The 22,901-nt window shown below is 38.8% G+C and overlaps 1 protein-coding gene across 1 annotated transcript; it reads left to right on the top strand.

Annotated features, from left to right (window-relative positions):
- The first annotated feature begins 1,200 nt into the window (after positions 1-1,200).
- LOC135209675 (uncharacterized) lies at positions 1,201-21,218 on the top strand. Its single transcript, XM_064242411.1, is given in 13 exon segments — positions 1,201-2,677; positions 2,679-3,473; positions 11,279-11,462; positions 12,015-12,170; positions 12,502-12,666; positions 12,906-13,030; positions 13,676-13,703; positions 13,706-13,950; positions 14,088-14,198; positions 14,442-14,594; positions 18,457-18,583; positions 19,942-20,372; positions 20,989-21,218. Coding segments are annotated over 12 exon segments (3,810 nt in total). The 5' UTR covers positions 1,201-1,217; the 3' UTR covers positions 20,203-20,372; positions 20,989-21,218.
- Positions 21,219-22,901: the final 1,683 nt, after the last annotated feature.

Genomic DNA, 22,901 nt, shown 5'->3' with positions numbered 1-22,901 from the left:
GAAAGAGGATGCAGGTAGGCATCTCTTTCGTGTCGTAGTTCTAACACGAGTTAGATTGGTTAGGTGGTCGGATGGTTTTGGCTCCTTGCGGTAGTAGTGGACAGGTTCTGTCATGTAAGCGGGCGAAACCCCCTTTGACAAGATCCTACTTGGATTCTACCATGTAAGTGGATCAGAAATCCCTTTGGTAGATCCGAAGAGTCTTTCAGCAACAGGTCACGCCCTCGCTGTAGCTCTTCAGGCAATGCAGACTCTTAGACAGTATCCATGAAGTCTTCTGCCTAAACAGGCAAGAACCAAGGTTTTTATATCCTACAACATCAGTTGTTTCCCTTTTCTATATTGTTAAGCTGTCTCTTACCCTCCACCAAGGGTGCCAATCAGCTAAGTATATATCTGACAGGAAAGTTCATTTACAAAAATGATATTGTTAAGATACAATAAAGTTTTGTACATACTTACCTGGCAGATATATACGATTAATGGCCCGCCCAGCCTCCCCTCAGGAGACAGGTGGAAGAGAAAATCTGATTAGAAAACGGGTGATTGGTTCATACACCCGCCGTCCCAGCGGCGGGGAAAGGTAGACCACCTGACCTACCTGTCGCGTGTGCCGCGAGATTTGAAATTCTGTCGGGAACGTCGGAGACTAAAGCTAAGTATATATCTGCCAGGTAAGTATGTACAAAACTTTATTGTATCTTAAGAATATAATTTTTTTGTTTTTATACTATCATGTTTTGATCTTTGCAATAAAAAAATGTTAAGTATCAGGATTGAATTGTTTAACAATTAGTAGGTGCTCATTACTCTACATTTACCTACTGCATTTATTTTATTTGGTTTTCCGTTACAGCTTCTCATATTTTAGAAAATATATTAATAATGTAGTTTGTGTCCTTGTTTTGTTATGTAATTCAGGACTGTAAATCTACTAAACTGAGAGAGTAGGGAATATGGTATCCTGAGTTTTTGTTCATAATTATGATTGACATTTAGAAAATGTGAATCTTTTAGATTGAGTGGGGCAAGTTATAAGTTGAACCTTTCTCAGGTGAAATTTAGGATTTGTAATAGATTTCTACAACTGCAATTTGAATGTTGCATATCTATGTATAGTTTTGTTGTCCTCCATTATGTAATCTTATTTATCCTCTTGTAGGTTCATTTCCTAATTAGTAATGTTCTCTGTATTTTTTAGTACTTTCAGAGTTGAAATGGAACCTTTGCACCAGGCAATAACAATCATTGAAGGTGTGACTGAAGAAATAAGTAGTGCCTTTGGTAGTGATGCTCTTAAACGTATAGATCCAGACAGGCTGTTTGCTAAAGCTGAACTTCATATCAAGAATGGTCTGTCAGTTGATGCAGCCAAAGAAGAGATTCTAGCTAGCATTGCACTAAAACAAGAGAAACATCATGTGAAAAAGAGATGCAGAGTAGATTCTTCAGAAGCATCTACAAGTAGTAGTGAGAATGCATCAAATAGTAATGATTCACAAAAGACCTCAACTCAGATATTACATGTTAATGATTTAGAACACGCTCCAAGTCATAGTGCAGTTATATATAATGATAATGAATTAAAAGAGGTGATCAGTCAAAAAAGTGAATCTTCTACAATTGGTGCAGGAAGCTTGAAGGCAGATGCAGTTAATCAGATGTGTAAGTCTGCTCAAAATTATCCTTGTGCTGCTAATTTAGAATATTCGGAAGACAGTACAAGCTGTAAAGCAAGCAGTTCAAACAAAACTGGTGTAAAACATTTCCAAGAAGTGTCTGAGGAAGAATTTGATTCCCAGAGCAGCAATCCTCCTGTGACTTCTAGTGAATCAGAGAAAACGGAAATAAATACTACTGAGTGTGAATCTGATAGTAGTGATAAAGATTATTTTTCAGGTTTCTTGGATCCCTCCTCTTCAGGTGTTTTTCAAGCCCATGAAGTGTTTAAAAAAGAGGCAGAGAATGTAGAAGCTGCCACTTCACAATCAAGTTGTGATCAAGCTAATTTGTCATCTATTGGAAGTCCCGAAGTTAGTGTATTAAGTCCTTCGCCAAAGCCAACACCTTTGATAGACCTGGGCGATGATAGCACTTGTTCGGATCGGTCATCTTGCAATAGTGATATAGTTGTAGTTGATGAAGTTGAGAAAAGTTTGAATACAGAACTAAAGTTGGGTGGTAGGAAAATGTCAGCTTCGAAGGCAGGCAAAGGAATGTCTGATTTTGAAGGCATATTAAATATTCCGGGTTCGTCGAGTTTAGTGTCTAGTAAGGACTTTGTTGGTAAGAGTGTAGGATATGCTGTAGATCAAGCTTTTGACCTTGCATATACTTCGGAGAGTAACATCATGGTAAATACGATGGAGAATCATAATGTAGATTATAACAAAATTACCTCTCCTGAGTCGGAGAGGAACATCATTGTAAATATGATGGAGAATCATAATGTAGATTATAGCAAAATGAACTCTCCTGAGTCGCAGATGATTGATATGCAGCAATCCTTAGAAAATGCTGTTGAGCTAGGGAAAAATGACTCATCTCAAAATCAAAAGACTGCAAAGCAGAATGGGGGTACTGATTTTTTTGACAGTGATTCATCAAGTGAAGAAGACCCAAATGACAAGTTGTGGAAAGATGCTCAGTTCATTTGCTCATTACTGCCTGAATTGGAAGGCAGATGTACATGAGACCATGGTAGCTAATTTTTATCATCCTGATCGTAAAGCTCACGTTTTGGAAGCTTACATTCAGCTAGCTCTCGATCGCGATGAAATGGTACCTGATAATGTATTTTTAAGTTTAAATGCTGCCAGAAAGCGATCTCATACAGAAGCTTGTGGTCAAGAGGCTGTGAATGGAAAGAAACAAAAAGTTGGTCATGCAGATCCTAGGCCAGCTACTTATGGAAACACTTATAATGCAGTGAATGTATTTGTTGAGGCAAATGAGCCTGTCCCCTCCACAAGCAGAGTAGTTCCTAGGGCTGTGTTTAGTGATCGTCCTGAGTCTGGCGTGCAAGGAAATGCAAGCGGTCTTGAGAATCGAGATGAAAGAGAGAAATGGATTCGAGAAAAGTTAGATTTTGTCAGTGCTGTAGTATGTGATATGGATAAGGACCACATTCGTGCACAGTTGAATAGCTGTTATAGTGATAGCGATGTCGGGGCGTTAATAACAAGGCTTATAGAGGAGCCGCCAAGACCTCAAGCTCCAAGTCAACTAAACATTGCCAGTGGAACAATGCCTGAGGCAACTAACCAACCAAATACAAGTGCCTTCCAAGCAGTGGATAGAGGAAGGCCTGCTGAAGTTCCTGTAAATGAGGACAACAGTTCATCTGGCGAAGGACCCTCTGGTGAGGGTGAAGAACTGCCGAATGCGGCTGATACTGAAGACCGTATCATGGTGCAAATTAACACCCTGGCTGAGATGTTTAGTGATGCAGATCCTGACTACTTGCGAGAAAGGTAAATTATTATATTTTTGGAATGTCATTTGTAGTTAAGAATTCCTAGATAAATGTATGCATAAGTAACATGATGTGCCTTGCTATATGATTTGTAGATAGATACATGATAGTATACATATGTATAGAATAAATGTCAGTGAAAAATATTGAAGAGGTCAAGCAACTAATAGTCTGGACTTACAAATCAGAGCTTGAGGATGGCAATTGGAGATAGGACATATCCTGAACACATGAATATAATCATTTTATCAGCCAAGGAACTTGGTGTTATTAGCACATTGGTGTTATTAGCACATTGTTCTTTATCGTTAAGCAGCATGGTCTCTACCTTCACTTCAAGAGCCAAGGTTTTGTAGTACATATTCATAGGCTTGGAACCCTCATTCCCTGTAGGGTGGTAGTGGCATCAGTGCACCTCAGGTGGTCCACTGTAGGGATTACTTAAGGTTTTCTGCAGCATCCCTTCAGCCCCTAGCTGCAACCTCTTTCATTCCTTTTACTGTACCTCCATTCATATTCTCTTCCATCCTACTTTCCACCCTCTTTAACACTTAGTTTCATAATGCACCTGTGAGGTTTTCTTCCTGTTACACCTTTCAAAGCTTACAATCAATTTCCGTTTCAGTGCTGTAAAATCTGAAAGGTCTAGGTTTTATATTTTAGTATTCTGTTAAACATTATGATACACATGGTAGCTTTATTTAACTCATCAAGCTTGATGCAGGTGTTCTAAGTTTACTAGAAGAGAAAAAAGAGACACTTGTTTATCCAGAGTTGCTGGGAAATTGCTTAGTGTAATACTGAGAGACAGGTTATGGAAGTGGTGTTTTTGTCCAAGTGATGATAAATACCAGCCCGAGAAGAGTCTACTTGAGACTCAGAGGTCTGGAAAAACCAAGCCCTATTAATAATGATAATGTCCAAGTGATGTAACTGGTATTTCGTGCAGAAATTCAGTGACTATTCTAGTTGGACAGTATACGTACTGTTGTCTCTCTTGCCCTTAAGCTAGCATGTTTGTTCATGAAACTTACCTGACAGATATATATATAGCTGTATTCTCCGAAGTCCGACAGAATTTCAAAATTCGCGGCACACGCAGTGGGCGGCCAGGTGGTAGTACCCATTCCCGCCGCTGGGAGGCGGATATCAGGAACTATTCCCATTTTCTATTCATATTTTTTCTGTCGCCGGTCGGTAAACAACTGTTTACAGACCTCCGCCTAGGATTTTGAAACTTCATTAGCCGCTTAAGTATCCTAATTATTCTTTCGATTATTGACTTGGATTTGTGGCTAGGCATACGCTATCGTAAATTTTTCATTGCATTTGATGTCTGAAGCTAGTTAGCCTAGTTTCAGACTTTGTTGTCTGCATGGGAAAGGTGAAGCTACCGTGAACTTTCGGTAGACACTCGCTTAGTATATATGGCGTTTACATGTTTTCTTTGCATAAGTTCAATGTAATTAGTGTAATGTGTGACTGATTACGGAAGAAGTAGGATTCATGTACGCATTTTAGAGCTTGTTAGAATCAGGAGTTTTCCTCCACAGTAAACAGAAGTAGAAATAATGAACCTTCTAACCTCCTGTAGATTTTATTTTTGCCTAACCCTGTGGTATGGCTTACGGGCCTAGAAGAATGTCTGCTAGAGGATTACATCAAGTAATCTTAGACTAAAGTGCTCGCTCTCCAATCAGTGTTGTGAAGTGTAGTGCCCCTTGTGTTGTGGAGGGGCCGTCAGATCGGCCCCATAATGCCTCTAGGCCTGGACCTCGTCGGACTCCCAGGACTCAGGGAGAGGGCATGTCGAAAGCCGCAAGAGGGTTACGGGGGCTCCCCACCGATCTGGCGTCCCTTCGGCAGAACCTGTTGACGCTTCCCAGGCTGCTAAAGATCGTGCACGTGCACGAATCTTGAAGGATTGCTTCTCGTCCTCCGAGGCTTCCTCCCCCGCGCAAGGGTTGAGCTCTCGGAAGGACTCGCCCTCTAAGAAGCTTTAGAGAAGAGGACGCTTCACGTCCTCTCTCTCGTTAGGAGGGAACGTCAGATCGGCCCCATAACGCCTCTAGGCCTAGACCTCTGTCGGACTCCCAGAAAAAAAAAAAAAAAAAACCAGGGAGAGGGCATGTCAAAAGCCGAAGGAGGGTTACGGGTTTTTCATGCTGATCTGGCTTCCTTTCGGCAGGTCCTGTTGTCGCTTCCCAGGCTGCCGAAGATCGAGCACGTGCACGAATCTTCAAGGGTTGTTTCTCGTCCTCCGAGGCATCCTCCCCACACAGGGGTTGGGGCTCTCGGAAGGACTCGCGCCCCCTAAAGAAGCTTTAGAGAAGAGGACGCTTCACGTCCTCTCTCTCGTCACGAGAGGATGAGGAGTAAAGAGACCACATTTACCCTTTTCGAAGAATGCACTGGCTCTTTTCCTAAGGGACATATTAGGGAGGCTCATTCATCTTGCCAGAAGAGTGATTTGAGCCTCCTGCGAGTGAACGCTCATTTATACATCATGTATACATTATTAAGGAGGCTCATTCATCTTGCCAGAAGAGTGATTTGAGCCTCCTGCGAGTGAACGCTCATGAAGTTAGAGCTGTTTCAACCTCGCTAGCATTCCAAAAGAATTTGGTAATCAAGGACATTCTAGATTCCACCTTTTGGAGGAGCAACTAGTATTCGTCTCCTCTCCTCATGGCGCTCCGTATACGTTATGTAACGTTCGCTTTACTTCGAAAAAGCAAGCTGATAAGTTTGACGTCCGGTAAGCTGCTTTGCACAGTCAAACAACTTATGTCTCTGGTTTCGGCATAAGAAGGGCAATTTAGACGTGAGGTAGCTTTTGGAGGTGCTCGACGTCCTATAAGTAGAGACATTCTCCAGGACGCTCGGCAAGCACCTTGCGAGGGTGTATCTTTCGGACGCTCGGCGTTCCTTTGCTGAGTGCGTTTCTGGAGATGTTCTTTTGCATACTAAGACGCAGTTGTTGCACAGGCGCCACTGTCTTTGTAAGAAGGTATGAAGGTCTTTTAAGGCCCGTCTTGAAGACGAAAAGCCATAGTCTTCCTTTAGTGTTCACACACTTCAGGAGCAGCGTGCGGCTCTCCATGGAGACTCGCATGAGGACGTCCCTTGAAAATATTCAACGTCATACGCAAAACGCGGTTCGTCATAACATTGAGATGTTGGCAAGGTCGCTCGCCAGGACGCCTCTTGGCGGGACTTGCATGCATCAGGGCGCTCAACGAGTTCCTCTCTGAAACGTCGTTCAGAAGACTTGGTGTTCTCTGCTCAGACACGCTCTTAGCTACGCAGGACGTTTTTTGAGGACGCTTTCCAGGACGCTTTTTCGCTTTTGCACAATTCGCCCAGGACGCTTCGGTGGAAGCTCGGCAGGACGCTTTGCGAGAGAAAAGACTAGAAGGCGTTTTATTTGCTGTTCAGGACGTTTCTTAGGACGCTTGACGCTTTATAAACGCTCGTCAAGAGGAGGTTTTTTCAGGGACTCTATACAGGACATTCCTTTACAGAAATTTTTAAAAAGGATTCGGAGTTAGCGGAGAGACATACCCGAATTTTTTCTTCGATCCCTCTTTCCTCTTCATCGATTTCTCTGAGAATCGGGAAGATTATATACTCGGATTCCTGGGTGACTTTCGGTCATGTTAAAGGGTTTTCCCCTATTAGCAAAGTGCTAATAGTTTTGTCTAGTAAGGACGTTTTCCCCATTGTCAAGATACTAACGTTTTGTCATTTAAGTGGGGGACCCCTCATAAATGGGGTAGTTCTCATTGACATAGATTTTAACGTTTTTTATCGTTTAAGCGGATAAAACTCATTAACAAATTTCGGAAGAGCTCTCATTCATTTTCAGAGGCTCATCCGGGGAGTAAGAAAAAGACTTGTAGACTAGATCCAGGAAGTCTTATGTCCAATATCATAAGAACATTGAACGGTCCTTTTCGATCCTCGGTTCTCTCTTGATGATCTCTATTCGAATATTACTCCCTTTTCTTGGCAAAGAGTCTTGGCAAAGAGTCAAGGAGTTCTTTTAAAAAGTCTCATTCATTAGAACGTGGACAGTCGTTTCCTTTCTTTCTCTCTTCCTCGTCGAGGAAAGATGTAGTAGAGAATTCGATGTTCAAATTACTACAATACTTACGTAGTTTATCTTTGCGTCATTTTGCTAACGCATGGGTCAAGTCATATACGCATATAGTATTTACCTCTGCGGATAGAAGCCGAAAGAACTGTTGTTCTAATGTATTTATTTGACACTCCCTTCAACCTTCCAAGAGTTTTCGGAGTAAGAATAACTATTCAGGTATTGTTACGACAACACCAACTCAGATTCTGTATTTAGCGAATTTTGTTTCGTTTTAAATATGCCCTGCTTGAGAGTTTCCTTTTGCTCGATATTTCATACCTATCCCTTCGTAAAAGGAGTAGCTGGCAACTCAGGCAGATAGTGCGAGACGATGAACAAGGCTGCTGTTACTGTGATCTACGCAGTACCGGCTAGCTCGGTGTCATGCGCGTTTGGTTGCGTCTCTCTGCCCTACAATCATGGATTTTTTAGCCTCGGGTTGAGGAAATTTCTAGTAATCATGAATGACATGCCTTCCATTTACTTAGAAAATTTCAACAAGATATCTCTTATACTTGTTCGGTGCGGGTTTACCGCACGGTAACAGAATTCTGTACGAATCTACCGCGGGCATAGCACTATAATAATGCTCTCCTGCTTATGCAAAGCGCAGCCTTATTTAGGGAAGGAACAAGCAGCTGAGTGAGGGAATGGATGAGTTTGCTGGGGACCATTTCCTCGCTGGAGAAGCTTGTTTTCCCTGAATAAACAGCAATTCAGACCTCTACAATTTTTCCTCACGAAGAAATTGGAATACATCAAAGATCTTGTAATAATTCTAATTTTCTCTCAACGGCTTGAGGATCACCTCGGGTGATAGCGAGAGGGTGCCAGACATCCGAACAGAGGAACAGATGTTCTGGCACATTGTCTGAAAGATGGAAGCCAAATTGGTCGGCTCTCCAGTTCCTCGAGGGAGTGAGTTTGGATCGAGTGGCCCAAATCATCTCGGATAATTTCTCAGCTCTTTCATAGCTCAAGAAGAGAGAATTGGTTTTTATGGGCTTGGGCCAGGCGGAACATAACGATCCTCAAGAGGTTCGTTAAACTAGTGCACGTCCGTTGCGGGTCCTTCTCGATCGAAGCAAACAACTACTGACGTCTGAGTAATCCTCACTAGAAGTATTTCGAAAGTGAGAAGAGACTGAGGCGTCCTTCGTTAAGTTTTTCGTATATTGAAGACGAAGGAGCTTCCTCTTAAGTTGTTTCCCTTATTTCATGATCCTAGAGGATTAGCTTTAGTCGCCACATGTGTTTGGCCTCTAAGAGGTTGATTCACAGAGGTCAGGTATTCAGAGAATTGTCCAAAGACCCTTCCCGAGAGAATCGGTGTAATCTAACATCTTTCACTTAGTGAAGTATCTAATATCTCTCCTCTCTGAGTCTGAAGGCGTTCAGACTATCGAGAAGCGATAAGATCTTCAAGATTAATGGCAGTCTCTTGGCCAAGGCAAAGCAGTGCTGCCTATTTTCAGTGTTCAATCGGAGCGGGCCGTTTCTGGATAGTGAAGGGAATGACTGTTCCTCCAACTCGACCTCTGTGAATTTCTTTATGGTTCTATCTTTCCGTATGAGTATGAGATAATATAGAAGTTTCCTAACTATTGTAGAATATGGCAAATATGTTGTTGACGGCCTCTAGGCTCAGAGAATTCGGTTCTGTCAAACAACAAAGCTTCACGATCTTTGAGGTCTGGGGAGATCTTGAAATTCTCTGGATCGCAGTTCCGGCATGGACTTAGACGTAGTCTGAGTTTCTGATGCCAAAAGCATTTCGAACCTATCCTTTTCTGCGAACTTAATACACGTGACCAGAAAGGCTAACATTCTAACCGCTCTAGCCACGGCAAAGAGGGTTAGTGAGCTTTTTAGCCATCATCGAGGTTTTGGTTTTAGCTTTAAAGGACATAATGCGGTCTGTCCTCTAAGCCTTCCGTTCTTGATGAACGAAAATCTGTCTAACCCTTGACCCGAAGGCTTGGAGACCAAGGGTATGGCACAAATTATTGGCAAAGGCATTAGAGAGTCCTGTGCCCTGTCGGGTCTCTCAAGTTTTATCTTAAATAAAACTATAGAAAGTCGAGGTCAACGGACAATCTGCGGTGTTCCGTAAAAGACCAGACTGGTTCATGTCCAAGAACACCCTGGCATTATAGTCAAGGAGTTCTTTTAAGAAGTCTCATTCATTATGTTTGCATAAAGATTTGAGATTTTTTCTTAATATGAATGCTCAAGAGGTGAGGGCGCGGCCTCGGAAGCATTTCAACAGAGCATGACACTCAGTAACATCCTGAGTGCCACGCTTTAGCGAAGCAACTCTGTGTTCGCTTCACACTCCCGACGGGAATGTGAAGACGACATTTGAGATCTGTAAGTCGCTAGGACCATACATATCCGTAGATATATTATTGGGGGGCAGCAAGCAACACGAATCCTATCCTATAGAAAAGGGATAGGTGTGCTTTTAACTTTGAAGGGTTGGTCGCTTGAGGCGCGTTCCTTTTCTTTAGCCTAGAAGTTATGGAACTAACTTTGATAGGTTAGGTCAGGTGGTGGTTTTAGCTTCGTTGCCCTCAGAAGTAGGTCATATGGGGTCTAGTCACATTGTGGTCACGCCCCCGTTGACAGATCATCTAGAGCGCACCAGCATTACAGGTCTCTACCTCGCTGGCAACTCTAGTAACGCAGAAGCAGACTTTGGTGACAGTAATCACGAAGTCGGCTATGCTAACAGGTAGGCAACCAAGATGTATATCATCTACTTAATTTAGTTTCCCAAAAATCCTATTCTGTCTCTTACCACCAATCCGAAGGTGGGATTCAGCTATATATATATCTGTCAGGTAAGTTTCATGAACAAAATGTTATTGTTATAATACAATTAAGTTTGTTCATACTTACCTGGCAGATATGATATAATTAAAGTGCCCACCCACCTCCCCTCAGGAGACAGTGGCACTGATAAAATATGAATAGAAAATGGGAATAGTTCCTGATATCCTATCCGCCTCCCAGCGGCGGGAATGGGTACTACCACCTGGCCGCCCACTGCGTGTGCCGCGAATTTTGAAATTCTGTCGGACCTTCGAGAATACAGCTATATATATATCTGCCAGGTAAGTATGAACAAACTTAATTGTATTATAACAATAACATTTTTTGATATGGTAATGTTCAGCAAATTTATTTAAATTAATTTTTATTAATTCTTTTATAGGTAATATCGAAAAGCCCTAAAATTACACACTGAATGATTGTAAAGGCAGTTTCTATTGTAATGATATCTCATTACTATTATGCTGATTATGTTTGTAGAATAAACACAGACATACAAATTATCTTCAAATGCTGTGGAGTGTACTGTTGGTGCTTGCCCCACTGATGGTGTTCACTACCAAGTATGACAACACTGCTGCCTCTGTAACTGCAGTAAATTTACTTGTAAACAGTTCTTTCAGACAGGGTTTCATAAAGATAAAAAATCATTTGCCAAATGATTGTATAGACAGGCTTAATTGTAGTAAAGTAAAATGTCCCCTTATTACTAAGATTAAAATAAAATATGTCTCCAACCTTGATTGATCATTTCTTAAAAAACTTGTGAATACATTGTGGGATGTCAATATACCTGAAGTTTTATTATGGTACCTTTTTCCCCTTAGATGTATCAGTTTGCATGGAAAACAAGAAGATTTCCAGGCTCTTGTAGAGGAACTAATGGAGAAAAAGGAATATCCTAAATTGGAAGAATATCTGAAGCGTCAGAAGCGATTGGAGATCAAAAAGAAGTTTATTGAGGGGATGTCTGTGGAGGAGTTCCTGGAATATTTTCAAGATCCTGAAAAGGTATTTATATAATTGTCTGTTTATTTTGTTAGTCTGTAATGTCTTAATGAATTGTCTCTGCAATGTACAGAATCCTTCATGTAATTATATGTGCAGTACAAATATTGATGAGAATTAAGCAGTGCTTGTACTCTCTACACATTCTCAAAATTTTCATTAGAAATCTTTGCTACTTAGCATGCAAACAAAATGGTGTTAGCAATGGCTTGCTGTGACCATTACATCTCTCTCTCTCTCTTTTTTTTTTTTTTTTTTTTTTTTTTGTTTTTTTTTTTTTTTTTTTTTTTTTTTATAGTATAATTTTGGTTTGCTGTTATTGATAGGATGTGGTGACACACTAACTGATTGTTATAATCTGAATTACTAAGTAATAGTAGAAGAGATTCAGGGCCTTTATTGTTGCCATATTTTTGGAAGCAGAAGTTGTGTTATGAAGTTTGGTTTATAAAATTTTAGAAAAATGTTTAAATGTTTGCCTTTGAATTTTTGTCTATCACTGGTACTTTCTAAGAATCTGCATATACTGGAATGTTTGCGCTTTTCGTCTTTCAGGTATTTTGTGATACTGAGAAGAAAATGAGTGTAACGTACATGGAAAATGCTCGCACACAGCTCTTGAGAGACCTGCCATACCATCTCAGCAAGGATATAGACAACGAACTGAGAAAAAATAACTATCACTACCTGCCAACTCTCAGAGCTCTAGAGGTAATTATCCTTTGATTGGATAGTTTTATGTTTTCAGAGTAACAGTTTTTTCCTTTTTCATACACATGATATAAAGATTTATGAAGCTTCATTGTAACATGTTAAACATGTTACTGCTTGCAACATACTTGCTGCAGTCTTAACTCTCTTTTATCCAGGCTTGGGAGTGGGTATCCACTTTGAACCCCTGCTCAGCGAGACTAGCCTCCAAAACCTTCACAATGGCTTTTTTTTTATTTTTTTAGCTCATGTAACTGTCAATAGTATATCCAGTTTTTGAATCGGCATAATTTTTGCATTCTTTTCTTAAATAATTGTCAAACTTTTCCAGGGAAATAGAAAGCTAAGTCGACGGAAGACCAAACGTGTTTCACCGCCAAAGGATAGTGACTTAGATGATATATTTATAAAGGAACAGTGCTATGTCCGCATGCAGCTTGAGATTAAGGAGTATCTTTTAAAGAAAGAGGAAAATAAGCGGAGAGCATTTTTGTGGGTGAGTAGGAATGTATTGCTGGTGTTGATGGTAATTTGAATTGAGATGATTTACAATTTTCAGTAGGTCATAATACACAGCTTGCAAAACAACTAAGTGGTTTTAATGTATATTTTGCTTGAAAGCCAGGCAACAGTACCAGCTCTATAATATATAGGCTTCACTCATGAAGACGTATTTGTGTTTTTGCTGTCAGAATGATAAATGACTCTTGAAGGAATAACATATGAATTTTGCAGGCCAAGGCAGCAAATCAGCTTCAAGTATGTGGTTGCTGTTACGATGATGAAATTTTAGAAGAGGATATGGATTCATGTAATTCACCTGAGATAAAACACAAATTTTGTTGCAACTGTATAAGAAGGTATGACATTAATTTTGTGTAAATGTAATATGTAATCAAATTCAGATTTTATGAAATACCTGTAGATAATTTCTACTTGGGAAAAACTTGTTCCCAACAATCCTTAGAAGCATTATTTTCCTCCTTTTGAGGCCTATAGCCAGAAAGGCGAGTCTTTTTAAATTTCTTAGGTATCATAACTTCAATTATATGTAATTTTATTGTCAATTTAATATTAAGTTTTCAGTCATTCAATAATATCCTTTTATCCTATATCTTATATACTATCCCCATAAGACATCGTATCACCCCATAAGTACTGATCTCCCATCCTAAAACAAGTCTCCCCCTTCTGAAGTTTTGTTCGAAATAATAATCAAATTTTCCTTACAGCTTCATCTTTTCTGGAAGTCTATTTGTTTTTTTTGTTTCTTGTATCAAAATAAAAATGTTTTTTTTGCTTGAAAGTTTTTCTTGTGTATCATGAGACTTGGGTATGTCATACCTTTGACTTGATTGCCATATTTTGATATACTATTCAAGCTGCAGATCCCATACATTATTTTTTATTTGTAACCTTAAGTAAGTTTACCCTCTATGTAGTACACAAGTACTTCTTGTTTTCTTAGTTATATTTATTTGATATGCCAAATATTCATTTGACAGATTTGCTGAAGAAGAAATTGGTCAGGGAAAAGAATAAATTTTCGGTGTCTAGAAGGGGATTGCAAGGCAGAATTTTCCCTCGGCACTCTCAAGAAACTTTTGAAGCCATCTGTCTTTTCAAACATCTTAGCTCGTAAGCAGTTGGAGGAAATAGCTGCTGCTGGTATTGAGGATTTAGAATCATGTCCATTCTGCAATTTTCAGACAATCATGCCCAACAGAGAAGACAAGGTTTTCAAGTGTCTGAATCCTGACTGTATGAAGGATTCTTGCAGGTTAGACATCTTTTTTATGATATTCAAATTGAAAAAAAATGTAAATCTTGACAGTGTTTTTTACTGCATGAGTTATATGATGAATATCACTCTATCTAGCCAGGTATATTAAAAATGTAAATAACTATACTTATCAGATTGTGCAAAGAACCAAACCATGTACCTCTGCGATGTGAAGAAGTTGAAAAACAGCATCAGAAAGATGCAAGAACATTTTTAGAAAATAAGATGACAGAAGCAATGGTTAGGTAAGTGCTGTATTAATGGTGTTGCCTTCTGCAAATTGTATGACTTAGAAATATCGGAGCTTTTTAAGGTTGAAGTAATCTTCGACAAGAATGCACATATTAAAGTTTAATGTTTAATATTTAAATTTACTGAACATGTATGTAAAATTTTTGAAAGATATGTACACATAATGATTTTTAGTGCATCTTTTACAAGTGTTTGATTTTGTTTGTAGCATGTAATTAAGATGCATCTCTTTTCAGGGAGTGTTGGAAGTGCAAAAAACGTTTTATCAAGGCAGATGGTTGTAATAAGATGCGTTGCTCGTGTGGTGCTATGATGTGCTACATTTGCAAAAAGGCAATTAAAGGATATGATCATTTTGAAGATAATCCTGTCCCTATAAATAAAAACAAGTAAGTAGAAACATGTTTTCCATTGGTAAAGCTTTCTGGAATGTGATGGTGGTTTATGCTAAGAAAATTACTTGCCTTTTGTATTGTTTCAGTTTTATATGGATTAGCTGAAATGGTAATGGCACAATAATTGTCAATTAGAAGACTTTATCACAGCCGTCTCATTGAGAGCAAGTCTGGTAAAAGTCACAGATTTAAGCATAGAATTATGTAATAATATATGCTGAAGCTGTGCGATGGACAAGAAAGGTCTCAAATCAAGGGAATCTTGTTTCCTCCAGTTCAACTGTATATTTCACTGAAGATGAATTCTCTCTTTCTCAATATTACCTCAGCTTCTTTCATATTATTATGGATGAATTTTACCTATTGTTAAAGTTGGCTTACATCTGTGTGCCATTAGGTGCAGTTGGTATTCAAAACAAGCAAAGAATAAGGCTTGACTGACGTGGATGGATGTCTGTAATTTCCTGTTTCCCACCAGGTTGTATTGGAATGTTTACATTAGTGCCAGAATTCTTTGTGCCTTGTCCTTGTGCATGTTGGTATGAATTGGCTGTAATAATTTTGACTCTGGTGGTTTTTCTTGTATATGGTGTTGTGGTTATTTTCTGTTTATGCATGAGGTCATCTGCAACCAGCAGAGATAGAAGCAACTAATAGTCTTTGTAGGAACAATTTTTGTGTTAGCCAAATATATTCAGCTTTGCCAGTGATTAAAAGACATTGGTTGGTGTTGTCTTCAGTTCTGCTCTGCACAACAACAACTTGAATATCTCTCATGATTTAGATTTGAAGGAATTTTCCAATCTTTTGAGCTGAAAACCCCCAAAATTTTTCCTATTAGGGTTTAAGTATTTAACGTTACCGCAGTTTGACAAGGCTTCTCTTAAGAACTTTGAAGGCACTTTCTTTTAACTTTTGCTATGGCATTGTCTTGTCCATGCTTTTCATCCTTAATCACTGCAGCTACATATTCAATACATGGTCTCAAATTGATGGCTATGGTACAAAGTTTTGTTATAAGTTTTAAAAGGGGGATGGGTCTATCCTCTGTTTATCTCGTACAGGTACCAGTAACTTTTATCCTTGGCTGATTTTTTAACCCCTTCGCCGCTGGCCTGTTGCACTGCTGCAAATGCTTGCATACAGCATGAGACCCCCTGTCGACCGCAAGTATCAATCATTACTTGCTTCCACTAAATTTTATGTTATTCATATTTTTCCTTTATATTCTTATGTGAAAACATAAGAAAATACCACACGGATATCGGAAAAAATAGAAATATTTAGTGGAAAATTTAATTGCAGAAGTAGAGGCCGTTATTAAGTAGTAGAAATCGTAGTAAAGTGTAGTTAGAAATAAAGTAGCAGAGAAAGTAGTAAAGTATTAGTAAAAATAGTAGTAGTAGTAATAGCAGTACTAGTTTTCTTACTGAAACAGTTAGTCCTAGTTTCATACAGAAACAACGTATACATCAATGAATGTTTACAGCATTGGTAATAATAATAAAAATGATAATAATAACAATAATAATAAAAGCAACAGCATCTTGTGACCAATACATAATCATACAGGGCAGTTTATTCACCCCCATTATCATCAGCAAGCTAAAATCCAACAATAGTAGACGGCAGATTCGACTCCTTTACCATACCTTCCTTGGCAGACTTTGTAGACAACGACAAAGCTGAAATGCTCCTGTGCCCCGTCAGGGCACTAAGGGAGTACTTAAAGAGAACAAGGCACCTCAGGCGGGGGTGCCAGAGGTTGTTCGTAAGTACCAGGACGGAACAAGAAGGAAGTGTCCAAGAATACAATATCATTTTGGCTAAGGGAGACAATCAGAAATGCTTATACTGCAGAAGACAGAGGGTCAGATAGCCAGGTGGGAGCTAGAGCTCATGACATCAGGTGTGTGAGTGCTTCCCTAGCATTTAAGAAGAACATGTCTGTGGATAAAATTCTGAAAGCTGGCTGTGTGGTAAGCGCCAAACAACTTTCACCTCATTTTATTTGAAAGATGTTTGCCCATAGATCCTGGACACCTTTTCCTTGGGTCCAGTGGTGGCGGCCCAACAAGTGATATAGTTCATCCAGTGCCCCTGGCGGGTCAGTTTGCGTCTAGTCTAAGATGAAGGTATGAAAGTAGAATGAATGGGATGACTGGTCTTTTTTCTTTACTACTTTCTTCCTACTCCTTTAACTACGGGGCAATATGAAGGAGAGTCCGTCATGTGCTGGAACGGACTAGATGCAGGTGAGATGGTCAGCCATACTGTGAAGCGATCTTAGCTGATGATATACCTTTTCAGTAGCAACACACCCCTCTGGATAATAAGGAAAGAGGGGAGGTGAAGGTGGATCCAGTCGCAAGGGACAAGAGTAAACAGTAGAATGGTATCTACACCCAGTGGGAGGAAACCAATAGATCCGCTTATATCTTTGGTCCTAGGTTCATTGTCCATTCTCTAGAATTTCCCTATATATTCGGAAATGGATAAGGTGGCAAACTTCCAGTCAGTTGTAGAGACTTACCTCCCTCCAATAGTAAGTCTATCCTAATGTTAAGACCGAAGGTTTGTTTCGTGTATGAACAAATACCAAATTTGTAACTAATTTGTATTTTTTCATAACTAACAAACCTTGAGGTCTTAACAGTTAAAGGACCCACCTCGAACCACCCCTCTAGCAGTCTAAACTGGGTTAGAAATATAAAACCTGATGGGTCACAGGTAGCCGTGGGCATTCTGGGTATACATGCCCCGTGACCGGTGGTATAGATGCCATTAGTCCCTGGATCTCACAAGTGTAATTTTAATTCTACCGGTTTTCCAGCTTGGCGCTAGTAAATCCTAATGTTAAGAACCTCAGGTTTGTTAGTTATGAAAAATACAAATTAGTTACAAATTTCTTTGGTATATCTCATCACGAGTAACAGGTCTCCATAGAAATCGTTTCACCTTACACTTTCCCGTTGAATGAAAGTACTCCTATGCCCGAGCATTCCGTTTGTCAATTACATCACCACAAAAAAAGAAAGAAAAAAAAAAAGCATCAGTAAGCAGGTGTGAAATCTGGCGTGTAAGCAGGAATTCCATTGTCACCCATCCATGAATGGGGGGGGTGGGCGGGGGGGCTGGGTCTTGGCCCATGTCACAAGATGGATCAGTTATGAACGCCAAACCCATCATTGACAATAGGTTCAATGTCTTCCAAAGACTCGTTGTCACTGTCATCCTCTAAGAAACTATATCACATAATCATCATCTGATAGATTTGGCAGGTACTCAGACCCTTACTCTGAAAGACTATCATCTGACATGATACTGAAAAAAAAAAAAACACAAAATAACTACAGTCAAAAGGGAAAAAGGTTTAGAATTCAAATCTACACGGTTTACGGACAAAATCATGGTCATCCTTCTCAGATAATAGCCTGAGGCATACTGACATGTGTTGGCCAGTACCCCTCCTAATATCCCATATGAAAATGACGTCACGACATCCATTGGACGCTCATTGGCTAGAATGAATTGTGGGTGGAGCTTCAGCACCTCTCTCATACTCAATACTGTGTCTGGAAAACCATCCAAGCTGAAGAAAACAGCTTTGTTTTTTCTTTTCGAGGAGGGATGAAAGACGTACAAGCGTACATCACGGTCTTTTATTACTGGACCGTAAAAGACGTACACGCGTAAGTCCCAGTGCTGAAGGGGTTAAAGGAATTTATTTAATGAAAGTATTCCTTATGTGATGGGCAGTACAATATGTGGTTGAATGTTTTAGTAAATTTTTTAAAATTTTGATATGATGATGCTTTCTTAACGAAATTACATGAAAGCACTTGATAATTTGCAGGTGCCCACTGTGGAGTAACTCTGAGAAGATACACGCTGAAGAAGTACGAGATGCAGCAAAGAAATTGAAAGATGAGCTAGACCCAGGCATTGAATTGAAACACGACCCTACAAAAGACTTGCCAGAGGTATGGGTACACTTAATATGCAAGCATGCTCATATATGTATTGTCATTCATTACCTTGCTTTTGCTTTTCAGCTATGGAAAGCAGAATGTCATCATTTTGTTTCTCAACCATGTTGTTTTACAGGATTTTAAATTTGCTGTTATAGATGATGCAGATTTTGTTTTATATGATTGTTTTACCATGTTTTTCCCTGTGTTGGACATGCTTCAACCTTAAAAAAGTACCCCCAATTTTGACTATTTAAAGTGAAAAAAACTGATAGAAAAGTAATTTGGTAATGCGAGATGATGTCATTGTTTTGAATGTTGTAGTGCACATATTTGATTATCTCAGTGCATTTATTTATTAGTGTAGTTCTCTAGTTCATTTCATTCATTTAAAAAGTTGTTTGTTTTTCATGTTCATTGATTTTAATGCTAAATAAGCTTTTATGAAGATTGATTTACCAGTGAAGTGAAAAACTTTACTGGTAAATCACTGCATCAGAAATTTTCTTGACTGAGTGTTTGTGGGTGCAATGACTGGGCTACAGCTTTGGTAGTAGTTAAGGTTTTGAAGGTATTGGAAGAAGGTTTATGCAGCAGTTTTTTTTTTTTTTTTTTTTTTCAAATATCGGATAAGTTGAAAACTAAAACTGCAAGAGCTGGTATTAGAAATACTTAATACCATAACATTTTATTGCTCATTTACACTTTCTCAAAACAAAAGCATGAATATAATATTCCAAATTAGAACAAAAGCAAAGGAGAAAAAAGATTTAAGTCCTCACAATGCAGATACTACAGATAAAAACTAATTTTAATTTTCAAAACCAGAAAATATTTTACACGATACCAAGTACTATAAAAAAAGGCACAAGAAACTGTTTTAGAATAGGAGCATACTACAAACTTGCCCTTTTAATATGGTTTTCCCACAAAATGTTTTACCAGAAAACCTATTTAACATGCTGCAGTTTACTTTATTTGTTAATAATGTTTCCTTGTAGCACAGTGGGCCCCCCCATATTTGCGTTCTCCGGATTTGCTGACTCAATTATTCGCCGGATTTCTTCTGGCTGGACCATAATCTACGCATTATTCACGGGAAATTCGCCTGTTCGCGGTATTTTTCTATGAGAAATATCCACAAATTCCTGTTTTTTTTTATCAAGTATACAAATTTTTAATTGGTTTTTCTGAGTTTTAACGAGTTTTAACTAACAAAATAGCTATTCACGGGGGGGGGGGGGGGGGGGGGGGGGGGGGGGGGTGTGTCCATGGTACCCATCCCCCGCGAATATGGATGGGGCCACTGACCACTGTATATGCATTTCATTACGTGTGTTCCAAGGTAAATTTTATTCTTAACATTCTAGATTCCTAAACACTTGGAGCACCGGCCCGCCCCAAATGTTGCAGGCTTCATCCCTCCTCCAGCTCATCAGAGAAGAGATCACCACCACGTAATTCCCAGGTACGGAGCTCTCTTCCCGCCACCACTTGCCCATCACCACCAGCGCGTCCCACCTCAGGCTCATCATCACATTCATCAAGTTGTGCCGCAGATACAAATCGATCCCCACCAGCCTCCGCAACCAGCCATCAGCATCCGGCCATTCCTCCCATACATCTCGTGATAAATCCTGGAAGGAATGACTATCATCACCACCACACCACCCACTATCATCATCATGTAAGGCATCAGCCGGATGCCAGGGAAGTCGGTGAAGACCGGAGGGTCCTGTTGGAACAGATCAATGAGTTCAATGAAATTATACGAAATGTGAGGCAAGAACATCAGCAGGAGGTACGTAGTCATCACTTTCCGTAAGTTATGAATTATTTTCAGGTTCCTTTGATGTTAGATTTTCTAATTGTTAGAACAAATTTTTGAGAGTACATGTACCTTAAGTTGAGCTGTATGGTTCTCATCAAGCATTTTGTAACAGTGATAAGGGAAAGTCGTTATCTTGAGAATAACTCGTAAATGATGCTTTCACCAGTTGGAAAGGGTACAACTTTTAATCTCAACCAAGGATTGTCAAATCACCCATTTGAATATTTCTTAGGATATTTCTGAGTATGGCAAGAATTAAATGTTGCGTTTTTTTAAATTGCCATACACTGGGGATGATTTGGTGTTATTAGGTATTGCTGTTTTTTTTGCAGTTTTATTGACTGACTTAGTGACAGCATTAAGTACTCTTTCATTACATGTTAAGTTTGTAAATGGATATCAGTAGTAACTGAACATCCATAAAGTCTTTTCATCTTGAAGAGTAAGGTTCTGTCTGACATCAGTAATAGCAACGGTTGTCCTCTTTGATGGTTTTATTATGCTTGCCTTTAGGTAAGAAAATAATTTGTAAGAACTATTGGAGGCATGTTTTGTATGTATGTTGTTTGATATTTTTCTTTGATAGAACCTGCCACCAGTGGTGTACGCACCAAATCTACTGCGGTTTCAACAGAGAGTTGTGCAGCATCATCCCCCACAAAATGTGCAGAACCTACCTCAAGAACCCCATGATCCATTCATTAGAGAAATATAGCAGAAAAGTTTTAATTCTTCCATATCTGTTTAGGTAGACTAGTTTCTTTTTATTAATTTTTTAATAAAGCTCTTGGGAAGTAAAAGTTTCTTTTAATATAAGTTTGGTTGTGTTGTGCAATTTCATTTGGTTATAGAGTTTACGTACGTGATTTTTAAAAAGATTACTCGTAACAGAAATGTCATTTTGTATGAATTTAGAACAGTATTGTTAGTCTACAGTATTTTTTGCCTGTAACAAGACTATTTTTAAAATGCTATATCCTTACATTGTAAAAATTTTATTATTTTACTTAAGCTTTACTGCATGGAATGGTGTGTGTTAGCCAAGAATATGGTGTAATATTAGCAAAGAAATAGCAAAACGTGTGAAAGAATTCTTAGATCAAACTCTCAGGTGAATACCTTCCACTAGAGGGAGTCTCATACTCTATTCCTGAAGTGTTAGTCGTGCATTGAAGGAATATAGGTGGTATCTCTGTAATGGAGACCCCTCTCCACTTAGCTCCTGATCTGAATACATCCACATGATGTGTACTAACTTTCTTAATCAGGTTATATAGGTAATGTCTTGGCTGTTAATTGTGATATCATTCTCATTCAAATATTTTAGCTAATTTATGCCTGCTGATGAGTGAGTTATTACATTGTTTTCATGAAATTTCAGTTTACAAACCAGTTAGTTTTGATTTAATGTAGATTGTGGAAATGTTTTCAGTCATTATAAAACAGGTTTTGATGTAGTTATTTCCTGCAACAGATAAGGTTTGTCGTTTGTTATTTCCAGGTAGATGCAGAGCTGTTTTTGATGGTGCTCTTAGTTTATTTGTTCTGTTATATCTGGTGTCTCAAATGTTATGATATGAGACCCTTGTTTTAGTGTTCAATAGTGATATGATTGTTTGTCCTTGGAAATAAGATAGTATAGTTTGCAGGTAACACAGTTAGAGGTATGGTCCAGGTCAATACCTGGGGTATGAAACTTTAAGTACAGAAAAATAAAAGTTTTATTAATTTTCCAATGTTATACTGTGCTTTTGCCTTAGCGAGTTGCTGTGGGTATCACAAATTATTGTCAAATACTTTGCGATAATCTTTAATTCCAGTCTTTGTTTTGCAGCTTTAGAAACATGGATGTTGAATATTCACTTTTTGGCTAATGTTTTTGGTGAAGTTAACAAAGAGAAAAGTTTTTCATTTAAAAGTAGACAATATTTTTTTATGAACTTCTGTTGTACATTGGAAAAATAAGACTTTTTCTATTAGTTTCATGTTTCAGGCACTGTGCATGTGCATCAGTTTCTTTTTATTTATCATTAGGTGGTGGTAATATAATAATAATAATAATAATATCCTTTGTTTCAGCTCAGGGCCATATACATGGGATATACAGATACAATCCACACATTCTAGATACATGAGATGAACGTGGTAAAAAAATGATAATCGGCAAATATCCACACAGTTGCTGAAGAAGTAGGGAAAAAAAATTGTATTCATAATAATGGTAATGACAGTACTAATGGAGAGTAATAGTAAAAATAAAAAATATTAAAAATGATAACAATTTAAAAAAACTGATTGCATACAATTAATTACAGCCAGGGGTTTTAGGTGGTCACAGAAGTCCAGTCCAGAAGGCTGAATACGAAAATTGAAAAAAGCAAGACTCGTTAATAATCATAACCACCGTAGTATTAAAGATAATAATAAACAGAAACATTATAATAATAATAATAATAATGGATTCTGCAGATGGCACTTAATAATTGCAAAAATAAAGCA

The sequence above is a fragment of the Macrobrachium nipponense genome, chromosome 38, assembly GCF_015104395.2.
Source record: "Macrobrachium nipponense isolate FS-2020 chromosome 38, ASM1510439v2, whole genome shotgun sequence".
NCBI lineage: Eukaryota > Metazoa > Arthropoda > Malacostraca > Decapoda > Palaemonidae > Macrobrachium > Macrobrachium nipponense.
This window is presented reverse-complemented; position numbering and strand designations above follow the sequence as displayed.